The following is a 24,512-nucleotide window of genomic DNA, read 5'->3' as shown; positions in this document are numbered from 1 at the left end:
TCGCCAGCGTCTGTTTTATATGGTGCAGGAATACCTAGGGGCAAGATCAGACTTGGACACCTTTCCCACCGAAAATCCTCTGGGTTACTGGGTCTTGAGGATGGATCACTGGCCAGAGCTTGCACAGTATGCAATTGAGCTACTGGCCTGTCCTGCATCCAGCGTTCTTTCGGAACGCACATTCAGTGCTGCTGGAGGCGTGGTAACCGATCACAGGGTGCGTCTGTCCACCGACTCGGTCGATCGGCTGACCTTCATAAAAATGAATGAGTCTTGGATCACCACCAGCTACCAAGCACCTGATGCTGATGTAACCGAATAATTTTTTTTGAAATCTCAGATCCCTTCAAAGACTGCCTATGCTGATGCTGAGTGACTATCCCTGAGTAATTATCCTCTTCCTCCTCAATCATCACGCTGATAGCTTGTAAGAACATTTTTGGTTCTGGGCGCCACCACCAGTGCCTAAGGCCCAATTTTTCAGCCCCTGTTTAACAGGGGCGTGTAATTACAATTTTTGATGTAATACTTTGCAGCAGGGCTCGTTCCTGCATTCCAACTAGAGTGTCTGTGAGGGGTTGCAGTGTTGTGGCACCAGCACCAGTGCCTAAGGCCCAATTTTTCTGCCCCTGTCTAACAGGGGCGTGTAATTACAATTTTTGATGCAATACTTTGCAGCAGGGCTCGTTCCTGCGTTCCAACTAGAGTGTCTGTGAGGGGTTGCAGTGTTGTGGCACCAGCACCAGTGCCTAAGGCCCAATTTTTCTGCCCCTGTCTAACAGGGGCGTGTAATTACAATTTTTGAAGCAATACTTTGCAGCAGGGCTCGTTCCTGCGTTCCAACTAGAGTGTCTGTGAGGGGTTGCAGTGTTGTGGCACCAGCACCAGTGCCTAAGGCCCAATTTTTCTGCCCCTGTCTAACAGGGGCGTGTAATTACAATTTTTGAAGCAATACTTTGCAGCAGGGCTCATTCCTGCGTTCCAACTAGAGTGTCTGTGAGGGGTTGCAGTGTTGTGGCACCAGCACCAGTGCCTAAGGCCTAATTTTTCAGCTCCTGTTCAACAGGGGCATGTAATTACAATTCTTGATCTAATATTTCACAGCAGGGCCCTGTGAGGGCTTACAGTGTTGTGGCCACAGCAATACCTAAGGCCCAAATTTCTGCTGAGTATATAGGGCAGGACCCTACTTTCAAACATCTAACTTACAAATGACTCCTACTTGCAAACGGAAGGAGACAACAGGAAGTGAGATGAAATCTACCCCTAGGAAGGGAAATTCTCTCCTGTAAGAGTTAATATGGGAAAACAATTTCTCCTTTCCACTGATGCTTTCCAATCCTTGTTCCACAAAAAAACCCAAATTTTCAAAAAACATTTTTCATTGGGACAAAAAAGTGAGGTGAAATCTTCTGAAGAGGAGGAAAGACAGCAAAACAAATGTCACAGGGGTGATAACCCTTCCCTATGTTTTCCAAAAAGCTTAGAAAAGATTTTTTGGCTGGAGCTAAACACGTTAAAAATGTTCAAAATTACAAACAGATTCTACTTAACAACAAACCTACAGTCCCTGTCTTGTTTGCACTGCTGTTCAGAGTATATAGGGCCTGGTGGCCCCACACCTTTCCTTATTTTAATTTGGGTGCGGGGTTCCCCTTAATATCCATACAAGACCCAAAGGGCCTGGTAATGGACTGGGGGGTACCCATGCCGTTTGTCTCACTGATTTTCATCCATATTGCCATGACCCGACATGACATTAAACCCGCAAGTAGTTTTAAATGAGATTTTTTCCTTTAAAAATGACATTTGGTGCAGGGACTGTTCTAAACATGGGAAACACGCGTCACTTTACAGGCATACTATAGACACCCCCCAGGTACGATATTTAAAGGAATATTTCACTTTTTTTTTTTACTTTAAGCATCACTAAAATCACTGCTCCCGAAAAAACGGCCGTTTTTAAAAGTTTTTTTTGCATTGATACATGTCCCCTGGGGTAGGACCCGGGTCCCCAAACCCTTTTTAGGACAATACCATGCAAATTAGCCTTTAAAATGAGCACTTTTGATTTCGAACGTTCGAGTCCCATAGACGTCAATGGGGTTCTAACGTTCGTGCGAACTTTCGGTCCGTTCGCGGGTTCTGGTGCGAACCGAACCGGGGGGTGTTCGGCTCATCCCTAGTCTGGAGGCTCTGGGCTGGGAGAGGGGGGTACCTAGAGGTCCTGCTGGATTCAGGGAGAAAGAGTCTGGACCTAAAGCCCAGACTGAGGGAAAACCTGCATGGACCCTGTGTTTGGATTCATGCATCTGCTCCTGCCCACATGTCAAATTTTGACATGTGATTTTGCCTGTGCAGTCACTGTATCTGCATCCACTTCTATGGACCCCTAGTCCTTAGAATAGGAAAGATGGGTGTGCAGTGGAGTCCTTGGAATAGGTGAGGGGGGCTGTGCAAGGAAGGCCCTGGATTTGGAGAATGGATGTGTGAAGCAGAGTTATTGGACTAGGAAAGGGGGAGAATGGAGGCCTTTAACTCAGAGTAAAGGGGCGTTGAGCAGAAGAGTGAGTGCATGGAGGTCCTGGAATATGAAAGAGGGTGTTTGGAGGCTCTGAGCTGGGAGAAGGAGTGCCTGGAGGTCCTGCTGTATTCATGTAGAAAGAGCCTGGACATAAAGCATGGAGTGAGGGAGAGCCTGCCAGGGCCCGGAGTTTGGATCCGTGCACCTGCTCCTGCTCACATGTCAAATTTTGATATTCGACTGTGTCCATGCAGTCATTGCACTGCGTCTGCATCCACTTGTTTGGGCTGCCTGTGCCCAGCTCCGAGGTGGATGCAGATGCATCAAAAAGCAGCTCAGTACAGAGGACAGGCCTCAGTCTGAAAAAAATAGCAAAAGTCAGCACTCTTTCAGTGAAAATTAAACAGCCACATGCAATAAGTGTAGATATATAATACACAGTAACCAGTTCATATTGTTGTAAAACATCAGCCTATATCAGCTAATAGGATACTGTTTTGCAGCAACCTCGAATGAAATTGAGCATAAGGAACGGCCTCGAATGAAGCCACCATCTTTCCCAACAACCTTCAGCAAAGCTGAAATGAAGGATTCTTTTTTGCTTTGACCACCTGAATCAGTTCCTTTATGGCGCTGATCTTTGCCTGGGGCAAGAATACCCTTTTCTGGGCTGTATCTATAATCAGACCCAAGTATTCTAATCTCCTTGATGGTTTTAAGGAAGATTTCTCTAGGTTGAGAATCCAACCTAGGTATTCCAGGTAGTTATACTGAAATGTATAGTTATTCCTGCGCTACCATGTAAACGAAGGGCAATGAACGTTGAACTGCTGCAACCACAGAATATAGGTCAAGCTCAGCCTATACAGCAATAGAAATAAGGTATGGAAAAATTGGTGCTGCCCTGTTCTTAAATAAAAAAAAAAAAAAAAAACCTATGCTGCTAGAGGTAGTAGTACAAAGGTAAATGAATACGTAAAATGATATAAACATATAAAAAACAGAAACAATATAAGAATAAGTACAATCAATATAGAGCACTTCTATACCCAATAGGTGCAGTGTGATATTCCACAATAAATCGGTGGTAATAGCAAAGTGCAAGAAAATCCATTCAATAAAGACTTAAAGGCCAGATGTGATAAGTATCTTACTGGAAACACTAAAATCAATATACAAATGACTAAACCTCAATGGACCGTGCAAGTAGGCAAAAAACATTTTGCAAAAAACAGCAATTGATAAATTAAATGTGCAACATGCGGTCTCTAAGCCCACTTTGCTTTTTCTTCCCCTAACTGTATGTCTCTGCAAAACCAACCTGTTTCCCACCTAGTCTCTATGCCCGCTTTTGCTTCTTCTTCCCCTAACTCTGTCATCTATAACTTCAAAATACACTTCATGTTTCCCTGCAAAAACCTGTTGTCCAACCATTTTGTTGCATCTTTAGTTCCCATCGCTGTAGATCCTAAAGAGGAATATGTAGGGCAGGAACTGTTTTGAAGGGTGCTGTTGCAGTTTGTTTTGCCTAGTGACAGAGTTGCTCTAAACCATGTTTGTTCAAGGGCTTTCATACACATTCAATACTATAGGAATGTGGTATGACAATATAAATGGTTTGGACTTTGAGGGGTTTATTTACTAAAGGCAAATAAGCAGTTCATTTTGCAAGGGAATTTTTCTTTGGATTAATGACTATGGAAAAATTCACTTAGTAAAGATCACCCAATCATGTTTGTATTATGGAAGCCAACAAAGCTTCACCTCATTCACTAAGCTAAGGGAACATTTCCTTGCAAAGTGAACAGCCGATTTTTCTTTAGTAAATCAACCCCAAAGTGTGTGGCAAGCACCACTTTAGTAGGCAGGCATTAGTCACATCCAATGTGGTTTTAAACCTCAATGGACTGTGCAAGTAGGCAAAAAACATTGTGCAAAAAACAGCAATTAATAAATTAAATGTGCAACATGTGATCAATATGTGCAAAAATCGCAAATACAGTGTATAATAAACATATAACCAAAAAATCAATATACAATCACTAAACACCTCAATGGATCGTGCAAGTAGGCAAAAAAATTGTGCAAAAACAGCAATTAATAAATTAAATGTGCAACATGCGATCAATATGTGCAAAAATCGCAAATGCAGTGTATAATAAACATATACCAAAATAAGTCCACTGTAGAACTTCAAACAAAGGAAAAAATGTGCAAAATATATAATGGGACTGGGAATGTAGTCCAATGTGATTTAAATCCTTTTGATGTGGCTAATCAGAAAATGTGCAAAAAAGTGCAATAAGGTGCTGATAGCATGGGGGTGATCTCCTCTTCGTGCACAGGACACACAGTGGTGTGAAGTGGCCTCTTACCTTGCGGTAAAGAGGTAACCGCATAAAGTTGCTGGTAATGGCTGCTTCTCCCTTGTACTCCTAACTGCCTCTCACTTAGATTCCTGGGCTGGATGGAGCTGTTAGTGGGTCTTTGTCTCTCAGTGGAGCAGGAGGGGGATTAAAGGAAAGAAGGGGCCAGATAGTGTAGTATTTCAATCAGAGGTTGGTTTTTATTAAAACAATGGTGAGGGTACTCTCTTCACTTACAAGAAAAAAACACACAGAAAACTTATCTCCTTTTTTTTTTTTTTTTTTTTTAATTTAAGAACAGCGCAGCACCAATTTTTACATACCTTATTACAAGTAATTGACTGTGGTGACCATACTTTGGTCTAAGCAGGCTAGATTGGTCTATCAAGAGCAGATCGTCTAGGTAAGCTATAATCATTATACCTTGGGCCCTTAATCTGGCTAGAGGAGGGGCTAGGACCTTTGTAAATAGTCGAGGTGCAGTAGCTAGAACGAAAGGCAGAGCTACAGACTGAAAATGAAGATTTTCTACCTCGAAACGTAGATATTTCTGGTGAGCGGGGAAAAATAGGCACATGGAAGTATGCATCCTTGATGTTGATTGACGCCAGAAGTTCTCCTCCTTGTAGGATGGAGACTACTGATTGGATTGTCTCCATGCGAAAAGAGCGGATATTCAGGAACTGGTTTAGATCTTTGAGATCTAGAATGGGTCTGACATCTCCATTTGGTTTTGGCACCGTGAAAAGGTTTGAATAAAACCCCAATCCCTGCTCTTCCATGGGGACCACCAAGATCACTTTTTGAGAAAAAAGACAATCCAATGCTTGAAAGAGAGACTTTTTTTCTCTGGATCCTTGGGAATGTTTGATCTGAGAAAACGAGGAGACTGTGATTCTCCAAACTCTAGTTTGTATCCTAGAGCTATTGAGGAAATCACCCAGCTGTCTCGGCACTCTTCCTGCCAGACCCTTGAACTGCAGAAGTCTTCCCCCTACTCAGGCGAGCGGGGGTGCCCCTTCATAAGGAGGCTTTAGTATTTTCTTTTGTAGGTTTCCTCCCCCAGGACTTCTTTTGCCCCTGAGGTTGACCCTGAGGTTTTAACCAGGAGCTTTTTGCATGGCGCTTCGGCTGACCAATTTTTCAACCATAGTATTCTACGCATATGCACCAACCCAAGCGTAAGGTTCGAGGCCTGAAGAATAGAATCTCTCATAGTGTCTATTGCAAAACATAAAGCCCCTGGTAGCTCGGCTAAATCCTGGGCCTGCTGATCAGGGATAACCTTGAGCACCTGTTTAAACTGGTCTTTCAAGGATTGACATACACCAATTGCTGCCACTGCAGGTTAAGTCACTGAACTTGCCAGAGAAAATGCATTTAACAGGAATTCCAATTTCTTATCCATTGGATCCCTAAGAATTTGAGCATTGTCTACCGGACAAGTCAAACTTTTATTCACAGAGGATATAGCAGCGTCAATTTCTGGTATCTCCCATCTTTTAGTGAATTTTTCCTCCATAGGATAAAGTGCTGAAAACTTTTTAGGAGGAAAAAAAATGCTTATCTGGGTGATCCCACTCAGAATACATAAGCTGTTCCAGCAATGAATGGACAGGAAAGGCGTGCACAGCTTGAGGAGGCTTTAGCGAACCCAAACAAGAAGTGGACTTATCAACCGACTCAGTTAAGGGTAGCATAAAAGTGGAGCGGACCAACTCAGTAAGAGATTACACCATCAATCTTTCAGATTGTGAAGCTAAAGGAGATCCTTCCGAATTCGACCCCTCAGAAGAGCCACGCTCCCTCCGTCTTCCCACTGCGCCCCCCCCCCCTCCTCTTTTCATAAGAGAGTTTTTTCGCGCGGGCCTCCGATCCGACAGGATCAGCGTGTGTGTGGGGGGTGGTGCTGAGGAGGAGAGCAGACAAACCGCCGTACAGAGGGGGTGGAAGAACGGAGCGGCATCCGCCGACCCTACCTGTCCGGGAGAGGAGGAGAGTTTCTGTCCAGTTGGGGGGTGTTTTTGGAAAAAAAATCCCCCCCCAACATCTTACCGGACGCCTGGGACTGCTTAGCCGGAGGAAGCCTGCGGCCTCTGCTGACACAGAGCGATCTATGGAAAGCATGAACAAGGTACGTGCTCTATACAGCCCCCAGTGGTGACATGGCATGACAACAATCCATAAGAAAATTTTAACTTTCTTTAGGAATCTCCACTTACCTTATACCGCCTCAGGGATTCTGTGGTAAAACCAACAGACCCAATCTTCACCCCTCACGGTGGGCTCCGTTAAAAAACCTTAAAAAACCTTAAAACCAAATAGAGCTTTCTTTTGGTGGTATTTGATCACCTCTGCGGTTTTTTATTGTTTGTGCTATAAACAAAAAAAGTGACAATTTTGAAAAAAACGCAATATTTTTTGCTAAAATAAATATCCCCCAAAAAATATATTAAAAAAACGATTTTTTTCCTCAGTTTAGGCAAATATGTATTTTTCTACATATTTTTGATTAAAAAAAAAATCGCAATAAGCGTATATTGATTGGTTTGCGCAAAAGTTATAGCGTCTACAAAATAGGGGATAGTTTTACGGCATTTTTATTAATAATTTTTTATTTACTAGTAATGGTGGCGATCTGTGAATTTTATCGGGACTGCAACATTATGGTGGACACATCAGACAATATAGTCTGTATGAACAGACGATCTGTCAATTCTCCCCTCAGAGAACCGGAAACCGTGTGTTTACACACACAGATCTCGAATCTCGGTGTGCCACGACCGATCGCGGTGGTGATTGCGACCGCCGGGCACTCGCATTGGCTCCGTGGGCATGCAGGGGGTGCACCCCTAGTGGCCACAGGGTGAAGCGATGTTACATAACGTCGTTTCGCCCAACCATGCCATTCCAACCGTGCCAGTACAACTGCAGCAGCTGGTCGGCAAGTGCTTAATCTCTTTTTTAGGTTTCTTTAAAACATATACATACAAAAAAAAATAACTGAGAGCTCTTCTCGGTTATACATCACCCTATCCTCTCTGGGCCTACTTTTCTCTGCGCTTAACCTCTCCTTATCTCACGCCATTCATTGTTCTCCCATCTTTTCAGCAAAATTGAATGTCTGGTTGAAGTTTACCCAATCTCTCCACTTCTCTTCAAACCCTTCCATTCCTTCTTCACCACTGTACCTTAGGTACTAAAAAATTATACATTTTGTTTACTTTATTATACCAACTCCTCATCGTAGGGCCTTCTAGTTCTTGCCATTGTCTGGGGATTAAGCTTTTGGCTGCATTTATTGGTGAGGAACCAATGTTCTCATGTAGCTTTTTATTGCCATTTTAATCCCATGGAACAGGCACCCCCAAGGGTCCTCAGTTATTTCTATGTTAGTTATCATCTTTATTATTTGCAGTATCTCTATACAGTATTTTTTCATTTTTGGGCAGGTCCACCAAATGTGGGACATAGTTCCTATTTCCTTATAGCCCCTCCAACATAATTGTGAAACCTCGCTTTGATATGTTTGTGCCTTATCTGGGGTTATGTACCAGCGTGCCAAGCATTTATAATTCATTTCTATGGTGTTGTAGTCTATTGACGTGGTGTGCATCATCCTCATTGTTCTCCCTATTTCTAATTCATTCACTCATGTTCCCAATTCTTCTTCCCATCTTCTAATAAATGGCGGCATTTCCAGTCCCTTCATATCCATCAATATTTTATATATCCTTGAAATCCCGCTCCACTTACCTGTAGCTATACATAGCTGCTCCAGCAGGAGTAGGTTTTCTTCAGATCTAATTGGTTGGGGCAATGTCTCTATGAAGTGTTTCAGCTGGGAATACCGCCACCTATCTATCACCACTAAGTTCTTTTTACACTTCAGATCCAAAAAGGTGTGTGTTTTACCCTTCTCCATTACATCTTTTAATTGTGCATTATCTTCCTTAATTCAATTTCCGAACAGTCTCCCTATTCCGAGTGTGAAATAATTAGTGTCTTTTAATGATATCAATGGTGAATTATATCCAATGGATTCCTTCTATACCCGCAGAGCACCTTCCAAATCCTTCCTATTGCTTCCTCTCTATCCCTCCCTTCTTTCGAGATGCACTGTGTTAGTTTGTTTTCTCCCATTTCTCTGAGGATTGCAGTGATCTATCGGTCTCCTGGACCAGTATCACATTTTTTTGATTACTTCGCTGCCTGGCTACCCTATTTCTCTCCTCTGAAATACCCACTATCATTCTTGGTGACTTTGACATCCCTGTTAATGTTAACAGCCCGACTACAGCTCACCTTCTCAACTGAACCTCATCTTTTGACCTAACACAATGGACACACACTTCCACCCACTCCAATGGTAATATCTTCAACCTATCCCTCCAAGCAGCAATTACTTGTAGAAACCTTTGCCACTTCTTTATTCTGCTACTGACCACCTCTATGACAAAATCTCCCTCCTATCCTGTCCTGACCTGGCCATCTCTGTCTACAACAGTTCACTCTCCTCCTCATTGGATGCACTTGCTCCTCTAACTACACACAGTATCAGGACCCGACCATTACAACCTTGGATTGCCATTGCCGTGCTCTGAAATGACTGTGGCGTAAAACCAAATCCCTGCAGGACTTCACCCTATATAAATCTGCCCTCCTAAAATACAATTCCTACCTCCATGCTGTCAAACAAACCTACTGTGTCTCTCCTATTAATACCTTGTTATCCGGGCCCTGTCGGCCCTTCTCTACCTTTAACTCTCTGCTTTGTCCCCCACCCCCTCTACCCACAAACTCACTCACTGCCCATAAGATTGCTAATCACTTCAAAGACCAGATTGATGCACTATGTTAGGACACCTCCACTGTACAGACATCTTCCCCACCTAACATACCTTGTCTAACAGCACAGTCAACACTCTCCTCTTTTGACCTGGCTACCACTGAAGAGGTTACAAAACTTTTCTCAGATGCCCACCTAACCAATTGTCCCCTGGATCCTGTTCCTTCGCAACTACTATGGTCACCCTCTTATTCTATCCTATGCTCCCTCACTCACTTTAATCCCTCCCTCTACTGGCACCTTCCCCTCCCCTCTAGAGCATGCACAGATCACTCCTAAACTTAAAAAGTCCTCATTAGATCCCACCAACCCCATCTCATTGCTCCCATTCACCTCTAAACTTTTTGAATGTTTAGTCTACAATCGCCTGAGCTCCTACTTCATTGAAAACAACCTTCCTAAACCCTTACAGTCTGGCTTTCACTTGCAACACTCCACAGAAACTGCTCTACTAAAACTCACTAAAGATTTACTAACTGCTAAAACCAATGGCCACTACTCCATACTCCTACTACTTGACCTCTCTGCGGCCCTCGATACTGTTGACCACCAACTCCTTGTCAATAAACTACGTTCCCTTGACCTCCAAGATTCTGCTCTATCCTGGTTCTCCTCCTCCTAGCTATCACAGCACTCCTTCGGTGTTACCTACAAATCTGTCTCCTCCTCTCCATTGCACCTTTCTGTGGGGGGCTCTGTTCTTGGACTCCTTCTTTTCTCTATCTACACCTCCTCCATTGGTCACTTGATAACCTCCCACAGCTTCCAATACCATCTCTATGCTGATGACACCAAAATCTACCCGTCTACTCCTCACCTCGCTCCTCCAATCTCCTCTCGCATTGCTAACTTACTAACTAACATATCAGCATGGATGTCGCACTACTTCCGTAAAGGAGATCGCTCTAAAACTGAGCTGATAATATTCCCTCCTGCCCGTACCCCCCTCCATGATTGCCCAGTGAATTAAATAAAAAATACTAACAACATACAAAGCCATTCACATCTCTGCCCTGAGCTACACCGCCAATCTTGTCTCCAAATATCCAAACCATCCTCTCTGCTCCTCTCAAGACCTCCTGCTCTCAAGCTCCCTTGTCTCTTCCTCCCATGCTTGCCTCTAGGAATTCTCCAGATCCTCTCCCATCCTCTGAAACTCTCTGCTTCACTCTGTGTGGATATCTCCTAGTCTGGCTGCCTTTAGGCTATCCCTTAAACCTCATCTCTTCAGGGAAGCCTATCATGCCTTCAACTAATCTTTTTTCACTCCCATCAGCTCATCCCCCACAGTTACAACCTTTTGTACTACCTGCCCCGCCCTATTAAATTGTAAGCTCTTTTGAGCAGGGCCCTCTTAACCCCCTTGTATTTTATTGAATTGTAACTGTACTGTCTCCCTTTTATATTTTAAAGCGCTGCGTAACCTGTTTGCGCTATATAAATCCTGTATAATAAGAATAATATACTGTCTATTACTAGAACAGCAACAAGCGCTTTGTGTAAATGATACCCAGCATCACCACTCTCACTCCACAGATGGCAGGGCCAGCGTGCTCTATTCCACTGCACCAGGAGATAGTACAAGAGTTTTCAGCATGGAGTCACCAACCAAAAACAATATTTTTGATCATAGTGTAGTAGTTTATTATTCCCAAATATGCATTAAAAACATCCAGTATAAAAATAACCAGTATAAAAACAGAATGGCACTTTCAAACTTACATACCAAACCAAAACACACGCCAAACCTGCAGAGAATGGGGGCATGACCTCTAGTCGTTCACGGTGTAGCCCTGTCTGAATAAGCCTTAAGGGAAATTTATCAAAACTAGAGCAGCCAGAATCTGCTGCAGCTGTGCATAGTAACCATTCAAATTATAGCTTTTATTTTCAAAGCTTAACTGAACAAGTTGAAGAGAGAAGCTGATTGGTTTCCATGTACACTTGCTCCAGATTCTGGGTGCTCCAGCTTTGATAAATACCCCTCACCTTTTACATTTCATACATTTCAGTACATTATAATCTTTGTTAAGGTCTGATGTGTGTAGAAAAGGACATATAATGGAGTAGTTTCATTTTATTAACATGAGTATGCTGAGGTTTGTACGCGTCTATTACACCTTGCTTGTGGCAATTATGAAAGCATATGCCCCTTTAAGCCTCTCCCACTGTTGACACAATTTGACTACGTCTACAACTTGGCATGGTAAGCTGCACATGCACAATATTCCTTCATACCGTTTTTTTGGGGGGTGCAAAAAAAAAAAAAATACCCACCACTAGTGTCAGTTAATTTGATGCAACAGTAACATGACACATGACACATGACACAAGAGAGTGATATAACCTGAAGACGGACTGCAAGAAATGCTACACAATTAAAATGCCTATAGAATATAAAGTTAGCGAAGCATAAAATGTCTAGCTACCCTACTCATACATAATATTGAACACATTTGTTTGACTAGTAGACATCATTTGTTGCCTGCTTTACAGTGCCTTGAAAAAGTATTAATTCCCCTTGATATTTTCCACATTTTGTCATGTTACAAGCAAAAAACGTAAATGTATTTTATTGAGATTTTATGTGATAGACCAACACAAAGTGCCACATAATTGTGAAGGAGGAAGATGATAAATGGATTTCAATTTTTTTTACAAATAAATATGTGAAAAGTGTAGCGTGCATTTGTATTCAGCCCCCTTTACTCTGATACCCCTAACTATAATCTAGTGGAACCAATTGCCTTCAGAAGTCACCAAATTAGTAAATAGAGTCCACCTGTGTGTAATGTAATCTCAGTATAAATACAGCTGTTTTGTGAAGCCCTCAGAGGTTCACCTTAGTGAACAAACAGCATCATGAAAGCCAAGAAACACATCAGACAGGTCAGGGATTAGGTTGTGGAGAAGTTTAAAGCAGGGTTAAGTTATAAAAAAAATCCCAAGCTTTGAACATCTCATGGAGCACTGTTCAATCCATCATCCAAAAATGGAGAGTATGGCACAACTGCAAACCTACCAAGACATGGCCATCCACCTAAACTGATAGGCCAGGCAAGGAGAGCATTAATCAGAGAAGCAGCCAAGAGGCCCATGGTAACTCTGAAGGAGCTGCAGATATCCACAGCTAAGGTAGGGGAATCTGTCCACAGGACAACTATTAGTCATGCACTCCACAAATCCGGCCTTTATGGAGGAGTGGCAAGAAGAAAGCCATTGTTGAAAGAAAGCCATAATAAGTCCCATTTGCAGTTTGCAAGAGGCCAAAGGGGGACACAGCAAACATGTGGAAGAAGGTGCTCTGGTCAGATGAGACCAAAATTGAACTTTTTGGCCTAAAAGCAAAACGCTATGTGTGGCGGAAAACGAACACTACACATCACCCGTTTTAGAATGGCCTAGTCAAAGTCCAGACCTAAATCCAATTGAAAATCTGTGGCAAGACTTGAAAATTGCTGTTCACAGATGCTCGGCATCCAATCTGACAGAGCATGAGCTATTTTGCAAAGAATAATGGGCAAAAATGTCACTCTCTAGATGTGCAAAAGGTAGAGACATCCCCAAAAACACTTGCAGCTGTAATTGCAGCGAAAGGTGATTCTACGAAGTATTGACTTAGGGGGGCTGAATACAAATGCATGCAAACTTTTCACATATTTATTTGTAAAAAATTCTGAAAACCCTTTATCATTTATCATTTTCCCTCCACTTCACAATTATGTGCCACTTTGTGTTGATCTATCATGTAAAATCTCAGTAAATTACATTTATGTTTTTGGTTGTAACATGACATGAGTGCTGCTGGCACTGGGGAGCTACAGTTTATTGAGGGAAACATGAATGCCAACATATACTGTGACATACTGAAGCAGAGCATGATCCCCTCCTTTCGGAGACTGGGCCGCAGGGCAGTATTTCAACATAACGACCCCAAACACACATCTAATGCCGCATACACACGAGCTGACTTTTCGACCGGACTGGTCCGACAGACTATCCGACGGACTTTCGGCGGACTTCCAACGGACTTTCCCAACGAACGGACTTGCCTACACATGATCACCAAAGTCCGACGGATTCGTACGTGATGACGTACGACCGGACTAAAATAAGGAAGTTGATAGCCAGTAGCCAATAGCTGCCCTAGCGTCTGTTTTCGTCCGTCGGAATAGTATACTGACGAGCGGACTTTTCGATAGGAACTGGGTCCGGCGGAGTTCCGACGTAAAGATCTGAAATGCCACGTACACACGAGCGGACTTTTCGACCGGACTGGTCCAATGGACTTTCGGCGGACTTCCAACGGTCTTTCCCAAAGAACGGACTTGCCTACACACGATCACACCAAAGTCCGATGGATTCGTACGTGATGACGTACGACCGGACTAAAATAAGGAAGTTGATTTGTTGGTTTTCGTCTGTCGGACTAGCATACAGATGAGGGGACTTTTCGATAGGAACTGGGCCCGGCGGAGTTCCGACGTAAAGATTTGAAACATGTTCCAAATCTAAAGTCCGTCAGATTTTCGACCGAAAAAGTCTGCTGCAGGTCCGATGAAGCCCACACACGGTCAAATTGTCCACCGGACTCGGTCCATTGGACCAGACTGGTCGAAAAGTTTGCTCGTGTGTACGCGGCAAAGCATGTTCCAAATCTAAAGTCCGTCAGATTTTCGACCGAAAAAGTCCGCTGCAGGTCCGATGAAGCCCACACACAGTCGAATTGTCTGCCAGACTCGGTCCGTCGGACCAGTCCGGTCGAAAAGTCCGCTCGTGTGTACGCGGCATATGACGACCACTGCCTTGTTAAAGAAGCTGAGGGTAAAGGTGATGGACTGGCCAAGCATGTCTCCAGACCTAAACCCTATTGAGCATCTGTGGGGCATCCTCAAACGGAAGGTGGAGAGGCGCAAGGTCTCTAACATCCACCAGCTCAGTGATGTTGTCATGGAGGAGTGGAAGAGGACTCCAGTGGCAACCTGCGAAGCTCTGGTGAACTCCATGACTAATAGGATTAAGGCAGTGCTGGAATATAAAATGGTGGCCACACAAAATATTGACACTTTGGGCCCAATTTGGACATTTTCACTTAGGGGTGTACTCACTTTTGTTGTCAGCAGTTTAGACATTAATGGCTGTGTGTTGAGTTATTTTGAGGGGACAGCTAATTGACACTGTTATACAAGCTGTACACTCACTAATTTCCATTGTAGCAAAGTGTAATTTCTTCAGTGTTGTCTCATGAAAAGATATAATAAAATATTTACAAAAATGTAAGGGGTACTCACTTTTGTGAGATACTGTGTGTGTGTGTCTGTGGTGTGTGTGTGTGTGTATATATATATATATATATATATATATATATATATATATATATATATATATAAAGAAATGTTTTTCTAATCATCTGTATGCCGAGAAGCTAAAGCTTGATAAGGTGCCTAAATAAATACAGTTCTTGATAATAATGTATAGAAATGAGAATATGTTCATGTTACAGATAATCTGATAACAAGTAGTAAAGCGTTTGGCCCCTGTGACAGACTTACCCAGGACAGAGGTTTTTGGAGGGGACTGAATGCTAGTCTCTTGTTTACCAACTATGGGCTCTGGCAGAGAGCAGATCATTCTCTAATGATGGACCACAACTTAATGGACACTGAGAACGTGCTTTTTGATTACTGCAGATGGGACAGTAATAATTATCAACAATATCCCTCAAGAAATCTATGATACATTAATTCCACTGTATCAGAATGATGGAACATTGTATGAGCTTTGCCTCCCACTATTGTAGGTAGGCGATGAACAGTCTGCTACTGGGGTCTCCAACTATTGTTTGTTTAATAAGGTGTTCTGTGTTTATACTTACGATAATGTATAATGTACTCTGCTTTACCATTGTTCCTTGGCAGTCTGTTCACCTGGGCTGGTTTAAGAACTGCGTTAATTAGCATGTTAATGTTATCATTGTCAGCTAGTAGTTGCTAGAGGAGGGGGAAGTAGCCATGAGTCAGCCCTACCCCATTAGCTAAACCATTGTGTGATGTTCTGGGTAAATATTTGGGTTATTGTGTATGTGGGGGACTGACATACTTGTCAAGTGTATAAAAAGCCTGTATCCTTGTCCAATAAAACATTCCATGTTTCTACAAGCTAGTGTCGGCTAGTGTTGTAGGTTTGGCTATAATATCTCATCTCTGATGTTCAGACTGGCGGAGGCTGTATACTGACGGAAGCGGAGTGTGGGAAAAGGTTCAGTGACAGCCCCTGCGTGGCATACTGCATAAACAAACTATGTTTCCTAGTTTCTGTATATGCCAATTTTTTTCTGGATAGAAAATGTTTTAAATTATACTGGTTGTTTGAAGGGGACAGGTGTTGGAAAGGATATACGGATTGGTAACAAGGTGACAAGTCAGAGTTGCAACTTCAGAAACTGTAAACCTTAAGTTTTGGGGGTATTCAGGTTTTCAGAAAAAAATTGGCAACACAATAAGGACCTCTAGGTGCCTGCATTTTATTTTTAATAGCAGTTTAGAAAGTTTTGCTTAATGACAGATTTTAAGGGTGCACGAGTAGCTATCACTTGATCGACAGATGGAAAGTTATCTCCGCCTACCTTTATCATTTTACACAAAAAAAAATAATAATTTTTTATTTATTTAAAGAGTGATTATTGCATATCCTTGCAAGTCCATTGTAGGATAAGACAATAATAGTCATGGTACTGTATATATAACTGTTTAGAACAATTAAAATATATAAATTATTTTTTGCTCAATGATTGATTTTTTTTTTCATTATTTTAATATTTCTCTTTGTAATTGCAGGTTGATAAGATGGCCAGTTTATATAATATCCATTTTCGCACAGGCTGTTTCTGCAATTCTGGTGCCTGCCAGAAAATGTTGGGGATTAGCAGTGGTGAAGTAAAGCGTAATTTGCAGGTCAGTAAGATATTCATATTGATTGCTCAGTTGGGTTTAATTGCTAATACTGATGATAATAGTAAACAATATTCCTTACTTTTACATAGAGCTGAATTAATGAGCATCATGGCTCATAAGCCGTTTTCTAATCATGAAGAGTTTAAATGCTATTATTTTCTACATATAGTATTTTCATAAAATGTTAACATTTGGAAGATAGACTTGACCACCCTAACCCCACTCCCCTGTCGAGTTTCTCTTCCAGTAGTGAAGACCAGTGGTTGTTTTCACCCCTCATCATGATGTCACAGGGGTTTTCAGGACCATGTAAGCACCCCTTCATTGGATAGCCAATGGAAAGTGTCTACATCAAAATGATGTGGGAACCTATAGAAGAATCCTCTCACTCTGCAGTCCAGAAAAAAAAACTTGGGACCCAGACTCTCACATGTCCTCAGAGTCAGTTGAGAAAATGGGGCCTTTTTTTTTGTTTAATGTAATTGGGAGCTTAGCTAGAGGGGGTGAGTAAACTTTATGGGGGGAGGGGGGGTAGTTGTTGGGAGTTAAGAGCCTGCTTTTCCTCTTGGATACCTTCTTTAGGTGGGGCAATATCCATGTTAATTTTACCTTCCATTATAGACCTGTCTATTGGACACCACACAGGTTGTCAGACTTGTTGCCACCAACACCACCAATGGCTTCTACTATACCTACTTATACAAATGAAAAGTTCATGTGTGTATAGATTTATATACACGATTGCAGTATTAGGTATGTGAGTATTTTGACCAAATCCTCATTTTATGACGATTGTTCAACTCCAAGCTATAAAAACATGAATGCTTATTGGATTTAAGCATATCAGGAGATCAACACCCTATATCAAGGTGTGCATAATTATTAGGCAGCTTCTTTTCCTCAGGCAAAATGGGCCAAAAAAGATATTAAACTGACTCTGAAAAGTCAAACATTGTAAAAAGTCTTTCAGAGGGATGCATATTTGGGCATGATTACAGAACCATCAAATGTTTTGTTGCAAATAGTCAACAGGGTCGCAAGAAAAAAAAGACGCAAATTAACTGCCAAAGATTTGAGAACAATCAAAAATGAAGCTACTAGGAATCCATTATCCTCCAGTGCTGTCATATTCCAGAACTGCAACCTAACTTGAGTGTCTAGAAGTACAAGATGTTCAGAGCTCAGATACATAGCCAAGGTAAGGAAGGCTAAAACCCAACCACCACTGAACAAGACACATTAGTTGAAACGTCAAGACTTGGCCAAGAAATATCTGAAGACAGATTTTTCAATGGTTTTATGGACTGATGAGATGAGAGTGACTCTTGACAGACCAGATGGATCAGCCTGTGGCTGGATCAGTAATGGGCACAGAGCTCAACTCCGACTCAGACGCCAGCAAGTTGGAGGTGGGGTACTGCTATGGGCTGGTATTATTAAAGGAGCTAGTCGGACCTTTTCGGGTTAAAGATGGACACAAAATCAATTCCCAAACCTACTGCCAGTTTTTAGAATATGCTTTCTTCAAGCAGTGGTACAGGAAAGTCTGCATGTGGCTAGCCAGTAAAGGCCTTAAAGATGAAAGAATAATGCCATGGCCCCCTTCCTCAGCTGACCTAAACCCTGTAAAAACTTGCGGGCCCTTCGTAAATGGGAGATTTATGGTAAAGGCAGACAGTACACCTCTCTGAACAGTGTCTGGGAGGCTGTGGTTGCTGCTGCACAAAACGTTGATGGTCAACAGATCAAAAAACTGACAGACTCCGTGAATGGAAGGCTTATGGCTGTTATCGAAAAGAAGGGAGGCTATATTGGTCATTGATTTTCTTTTTGAAATGTCAGAAATGATTATTTGTAAATTTTAAGTTGTTTGTTTATAATTCTCACTTTAAAAAATGAAAACAAACAAGTGAGATGGGAAAATGTTTGTTTTTCATTTAGTTGCATAATAATTCTGCACACGAATAGTTGCCCAATAATTGTGCACACATAAACATTCTCCTAAGAAAGCCAAAACCTCACCTTTACTTTTTTTTAATATTATATCTAAATCAAATCAATATTTGGTGTGCTCATGCTTTGACTCTGAGGATTTAGACCAGTGATGGCAAACCTTGGCACTCCAGATGTTTTGGAACTACATTTCCCATAATGCTCAACTACACTTCAGAGTACATGATCATGATGAAAAACATCTAGGGTGCCAAGGTTCACCATCACTGATTTAGACTGTCTTCGTTGCTTCTCTTGGCTCAGAAACACTTAAGGATGTTCAGATCGGGACTCTGTGGGGACCATATTATCTCTCATCCAGGACTCCTTTGTCTTCTTTTCACTAAATATAGTTCTTTTTTTCTGTATGTTTGGGGTCATTTTCCTGCTGCAGTATTAATTTGGAACCAATCAGATGCATGCCTGATTGTATTACGAGATGGATAATTATATGCCAGAACTTTCACCATTGAGGAAACCTTTAATACAGACCATACCCCCTCTATGGGGTTGACTTACTAAAACTGGAGAGTGCAAAATCTGGTGAAGCTCTACATTGAAACCAGGCTTCCAGGTTTTTTGGCAAAGCTTAATTGAACAACGGAAGTTAGAAGCTGATTGTCTACCTTGCACAACTGCACCAGGTGTTGTGCTCTTCAGTTTTAGTAAATATGTTTGAAAAATGCATCCCTGGGCCTGCAAGAATACTCTGCCATGCTTCCCTTCTGCCTGCGGACACTTATCCTTGTATGCTCTCCAGGCATTCCGTAAACAAACTGCTTTGTTACAGCCAATTTCAGATTTCACTCCAGAAAACCTGCTGCCTTTTTTCTGCACTCCAGTCCTGGTATTTTCATGCATAGTTGCTTTGCCTTGTTTCCATATCCGAGGTATGTGGGAAACCTCTTCTAAAGATGACGCACAAGAAAGCAAGTGGTCTGATGAGCCCAAGATAAACTTATTTCGTTCAGATAGTGTCAAGCGTGTGTGGCGGCAACCAAGTGCGGAGTACAGCCAAGCATGGTGGTTGGAGTGTCATGGTCTGGGGCTGCATGAGTGCTGCCGGCACTGGGGAGCTACAGTTCATCGAGGGAACCATAAATGCCAACATGTACTGTGACATACTGAAGCCAAGCATGATCCCCTCTCTTTGGAAACTGGGCCGCAGGGCAGTATTCCAACATAACGACCCCAAACACACCTCCATGATGACCACTGCCTTGCTAAAGAAGCTGAGGGTAAAGGTGATGGACTGGCCAAGCATGTCTCCAGAACTTAACCTTATTGAGCATCTGTGGGGCATCCTCAAACGGAAGGTGGAGGAGCGCAAGGTCTCTAACATCCACCAGCTCCGTGATGTCGTCATGGAAGAGTGGAAGAGAACTCCAGTGGCAACCTGTGACGCTCTGGTAAACTCCATGCCCAAGAGGGTTAAGGCAGTGCTGGAAAATAATTGTAGCCATACAAAATATTGACACTTTGGGCCCAATTTGGAAATTTTCACTTAGGGATGTACTCAGTTTTGTTGCCAGCAGTTTAGACATTAATGGCTGCATGTTGAGTTATTTTGAGGGGATAGCAAATTTACACTGTTATACAAGCTGTACACTCACTACTTTACATAGTAGCAAAGTGTAATTTCATCAGTGTTGTCACATGAAAACATATAATAAAATATTTACAAAAATGTGAGGAGTGTACTCACTTTTGTGAGATACTGTATATTGTGAGGCACTGACTGACAGGATTGTGTATGTGTCACCTAGGTTTCTCTCTCACACACACACACACACACACACACACACACACAGTAAGGGGCTCTAAAGTTTAGGAGGGTTTATGACTAATGCGGGCAAACAAAAAAAAAACTTCTTGTTTTCTCAGAATCTTAATAAGTTATTTTCGAGGTCATGGAGCTTGAAGACTCTGTAGAGTTGTGGGTGGGATAAAGCCTTTATTTCAAGGTCCACTAATTACCTGGTAGTCAGATCTCATTATTAGTCCCAGATGTCCTTAAGCCTTTATATATGTGAGTTGACTGATGCTCAATGCTCTTTCTTGCTCTCTTTTTTGCTTTCTCTGCTGTGGGGGCCTACTGCTGGATAAAAAGACTTATGCCGTGTACACATGACCGGAATTTGACAGCAAAGGTCCGACGGAACGAATCCGCCGGACAATTCGATCGTTTGTGGGCTTCATCGGACCTTTGCTGTCGAAAAATCAGAAGGACGTTAGAAATAGAACGTTTCAGACTTTGGTGTGATCGTGTGTAGGCAAGTCCGTTGCGTCGAAACTCCATCGGAACTCCGTCGAAAGTCCGTCAAAAAGTCCTTCGGAGTTCAGTCTGTCGAAAGTCCACTCGTGTGTACACGGCATAAGTGCTGACAGAACACTAAAGGGTACAAGTGTTGCCTATTTGTTTTGACCAACCCTTTGGAGGGCACCCTGTTAGGAGCTGACTTGAGTGTATAGTTAGTGGCTCGGGCAAGCCTATGTTTTTTTTTTTTTTTTTATGCTCTAGACTTGCTGTAAAAAAAGCTATACTGGACTAAACACTGTTTGTGTTTGCTGCTGTGCTGAATAAAAATGCAGTTTAAAACTACTTAGCTTGTTCCCGGGTGTCCCTGTCTTGCACATGGTTTACCACTGTCAATACCATTTGAGCATGTCCCCCTTACAATAAATATATCATTTATATTCTACCAGTCAGAAGGGATATATCCTTGGTAACCGGTATATATTCTGTCATTTTTGGAACTGGGCCTATTAAGAGACAATGCAGGGTTATTGACTGAGGAAGTGGAAAAGTACGGTAAATGGGAAGAAGATGTGGCGGTCTTAGCTTTGTGTTGGCTGCCCTGAGTTTAGCGTGGACAGGAAGAAGATAATTCCCTGCATGGCTGGATGAGATGGCCGCTGGGCTACTACTAATGTTGCTATGTATTTGGACTTTTATTTGCTTTCTAGACATTATGCAGCTGAAAGCCAGTATCTTTAATGCTGGGGACTTTAGAGTTGCCATAAGAAGCACTGGTTATGTTAATTGTATGCAGCTAAAAACAAGCCGGTTAAGGTCATGGTTAAGATTGTCTTGTGACAAACCTGTTGCTGTAATGCATCCTAACTAATCTAAGCTAATTTTGGGGATGTCTCTACTAGCTTTGCACGTCTAGAGAGTGACATTTATACCTATTCATCTTTGCAAAATAGTTCAAGCTCTGCCAGATTGTCTATGAATAGTAATTTTCAGGTCTGGCCACAGATTCTCAATTGGATTTAGGTCTGGACTTTGACTGGGCCATTCTAACACATGAATATGCTTTGATCTAAACCATTCCATTGTAGCTCTGGCTGTATATTTAGGGTCGCTGTCCTGCTGGAAGGTGAACCTTCGCCCCAGTCTCAAGTCTTTTTGCAGAGTCTAATGCCACGTACACACGAGCGGACTTTTCGACCAGACTGGTCCGACGGACCGAGTCTGGTGGACAATTTGACTGTGTGTGGGTTTCATCGGACTTTTGCGGTCGAAAATCTGACAGACTTTAGGTTCGGAACATGTTTCAAATCTTTGCGTCGAAACTCTGCCGGACCCAGTTCTTATCGAAAAGTCCCCTCGTCTGTATGCTAGTCCGACGAAAACCAATGCTAGGGCAGCTATTGGCTACTGGCTATCAACTTCCTTATTTTAGTCTGGTCGTACGTCATCGTGTACAAATCCGTCGGACTTTGGTGTGATCATGTGTAGGCAAGTCCGTTTGTTCGGAAAGTCCGTCGGAAGTCTGCCAAGAGTCCGTCGGATAGACCGTCGGATAGACATCGGACCAGTCCGGTCGAAAAGTCTGCTCGTGTGTATGTGGCATAATAGGTTTTCTTCTAAGATTGCCCTGTAATTGGATCCATCCATCTTCCCATCAACTCTGACCAGCTTCCCTGTACCCGCTGAAGAAAAGCATCCCCACAACATGATGCTGCCACTGCCATGTTTCACAGTGGGGATGGTGTGTTCAGTGTGATGTGTGGTGTTAGATTTCCGCTACACAGAGCGTTTTGCTGTTAGGCCAAAAAGTTTAATTTTGGTCTCATCTGAAAGGAAGAAGTAGAAATGGGAGTTTTAAGGTGCATATTAATTAGATTAAAAACAAATTCAAATGTATACATTTTATTTAATAGACATCAATTTAAAATATGTAAAAACCAACACAAATAAATTCATACGGTCCTTGTACAAAAGTTTTTCAACTCTACATGTTTCGCCATAATCCCGGCTTCTTCAGGAGCTTTTGCATGACTTTATGTACAGTATCACCCAGATGTAAGCACAGCTCCAGAGGACTAGCAAGACCCCCAGGCAACCCAGCAAATTATTAGTGTGTCATAGAGAGGGTAAACCCCTTAAAATGAACCCTGTTCAAGCATATGGTCAAAGATAAAGGGAAGTTCAACAAATAATCCTGTCACTAATGAGGAGAGGAATACTAGTATGTAACTTGATAGAAGAAAAAGCTGTTTTGTCCCGGCATGAACAATCCCATCAATGCAAAGCAAGGATTCCCCCTTTTTCTTATACACTAATGTGATGCAGACTGGACAGGGTAAATCTAAGCAGGCTGGTATTGCCTTAGAGAGGAAATAGTCCCCTAAGGATTGTAAACAAACAGGGCGAGCGGCCGCAGCCTTGGTCTCATCTGACCGGAGCACCTCCTTCCACATGTTTGCTGTATCCCCCACATGGCTTCTCACAAACTGCAAACAGGACTTCTTATGGCTTTTTTTAACAATGGCTTTCTTCTTGCCACACATCTATAAAGGCCAGATTTGTGGAGTGCACGACTAATAGACAGATTCTCCCACCTGAGCTGTGAATCTCTGCAGCTCCTCCAGAGTTACCATGAGTCTCTTGGCTACTTCTCTGATTAATGTTCTCCTTGCCCGGCCTATCAATTTAGGTGGATGGCCATGTCTTGGTAGGTTTCCAGTTGTGCCATACTCTTTCCATTTTCTGATGATGGATTGAACCGTACACTGTGAGATGTTCAATGGGATGAGATGTTCTTGGGATATTTTTTTATAGCCTAACCCTGCTTCAAACTTCTGCACTACTTAATCTCTGACCTGTCTGGTGTGTTCCTTGGCCTTCATGATGCTGTTTGTTCACTAAGGTTCTCTAACAAACCTCCGAGGGCTTCACAGAACAGCTGTATTTATACTGAGATTAAATTACACACAGGTGGAGTCTATTTACTAATTAGGTGACTTCTGAAGGCAATTGGTTCCACTAGGTATCAGAGTAAAGGGGCTAAATAAAAATGCACACCACACCTTTCACATATTTATGTTGATATCTATGATTCTAGACACCCTGTCATAGTCCCAAAAACAGGAAGCTAGAGAGTTCCTGATAAGGAATGGAGAGAAATTTTCAGAGTTACCTGGTATGACTTCATCTTAATGCAGTGGCAAAGTTTGACACGTACCCAATGCCCAGAGTAGATGAACTTATAGACTTGGCAAGGCTTGCTATCTGACCACTTTGGACTTTACAAAAGATTATTGGCAAATACCCCTGACTGGTAGCACCAGAGAAGACTGCATTTGTGACCCCGGAGGGTTCCTTTCAATATAAAAAAGGCCTTTTTTGGTTGCAAAATGCCCCCGCTACATTTCAGAGGGCCATGGGCAAGACCCTAAGACCCCACTGACATATGAAGCAGCCTATCTAGATGACATAGTGGTACATAGCACTGACTGGGCATCTCACTTGCCCCGTGTCCACGCTGTCCTTTATTCCCTCTTCAAAGAAGGTTTTACGGCAAATCCAAAAGAATGTG

At 42.5% G+C, this 24,512-nt stretch overlaps 1 protein-coding gene across 1 annotated transcript in view; it reads left to right on the top strand.

The window, feature by feature from the left end:
- Nucleotides 1-24,512, top strand: part of MOCOS (molybdenum cofactor sulfurase) — a 1,002,829-nt gene that overhangs the window by 726,725 nt on the left and 251,592 nt on the right. The window contains exon 7 of the mRNA XM_073630796.1: nt 16,576-16,692. Within this exon, the coding sequence (XP_073486897.1) occupies nt 16,576-16,692 (117 nt within the window). The remainder of the gene's footprint in view (nt 1-16,575; nt 16,693-24,512) is intronic.

The sequence above is a fragment of the Aquarana catesbeiana genome, linkage group LG05, assembly GCF_042186555.1.
Source record: "Aquarana catesbeiana isolate 2022-GZ linkage group LG05, ASM4218655v1, whole genome shotgun sequence".
In the NCBI taxonomy this organism is placed as follows: Eukaryota; Metazoa; Chordata; class Amphibia; order Anura; family Ranidae; genus Aquarana; species Aquarana catesbeiana.
The sequence above is the reverse complement of the archived record's forward strand: the minus strand, read 5'-3'. Positions and strand labels throughout refer to the sequence as shown.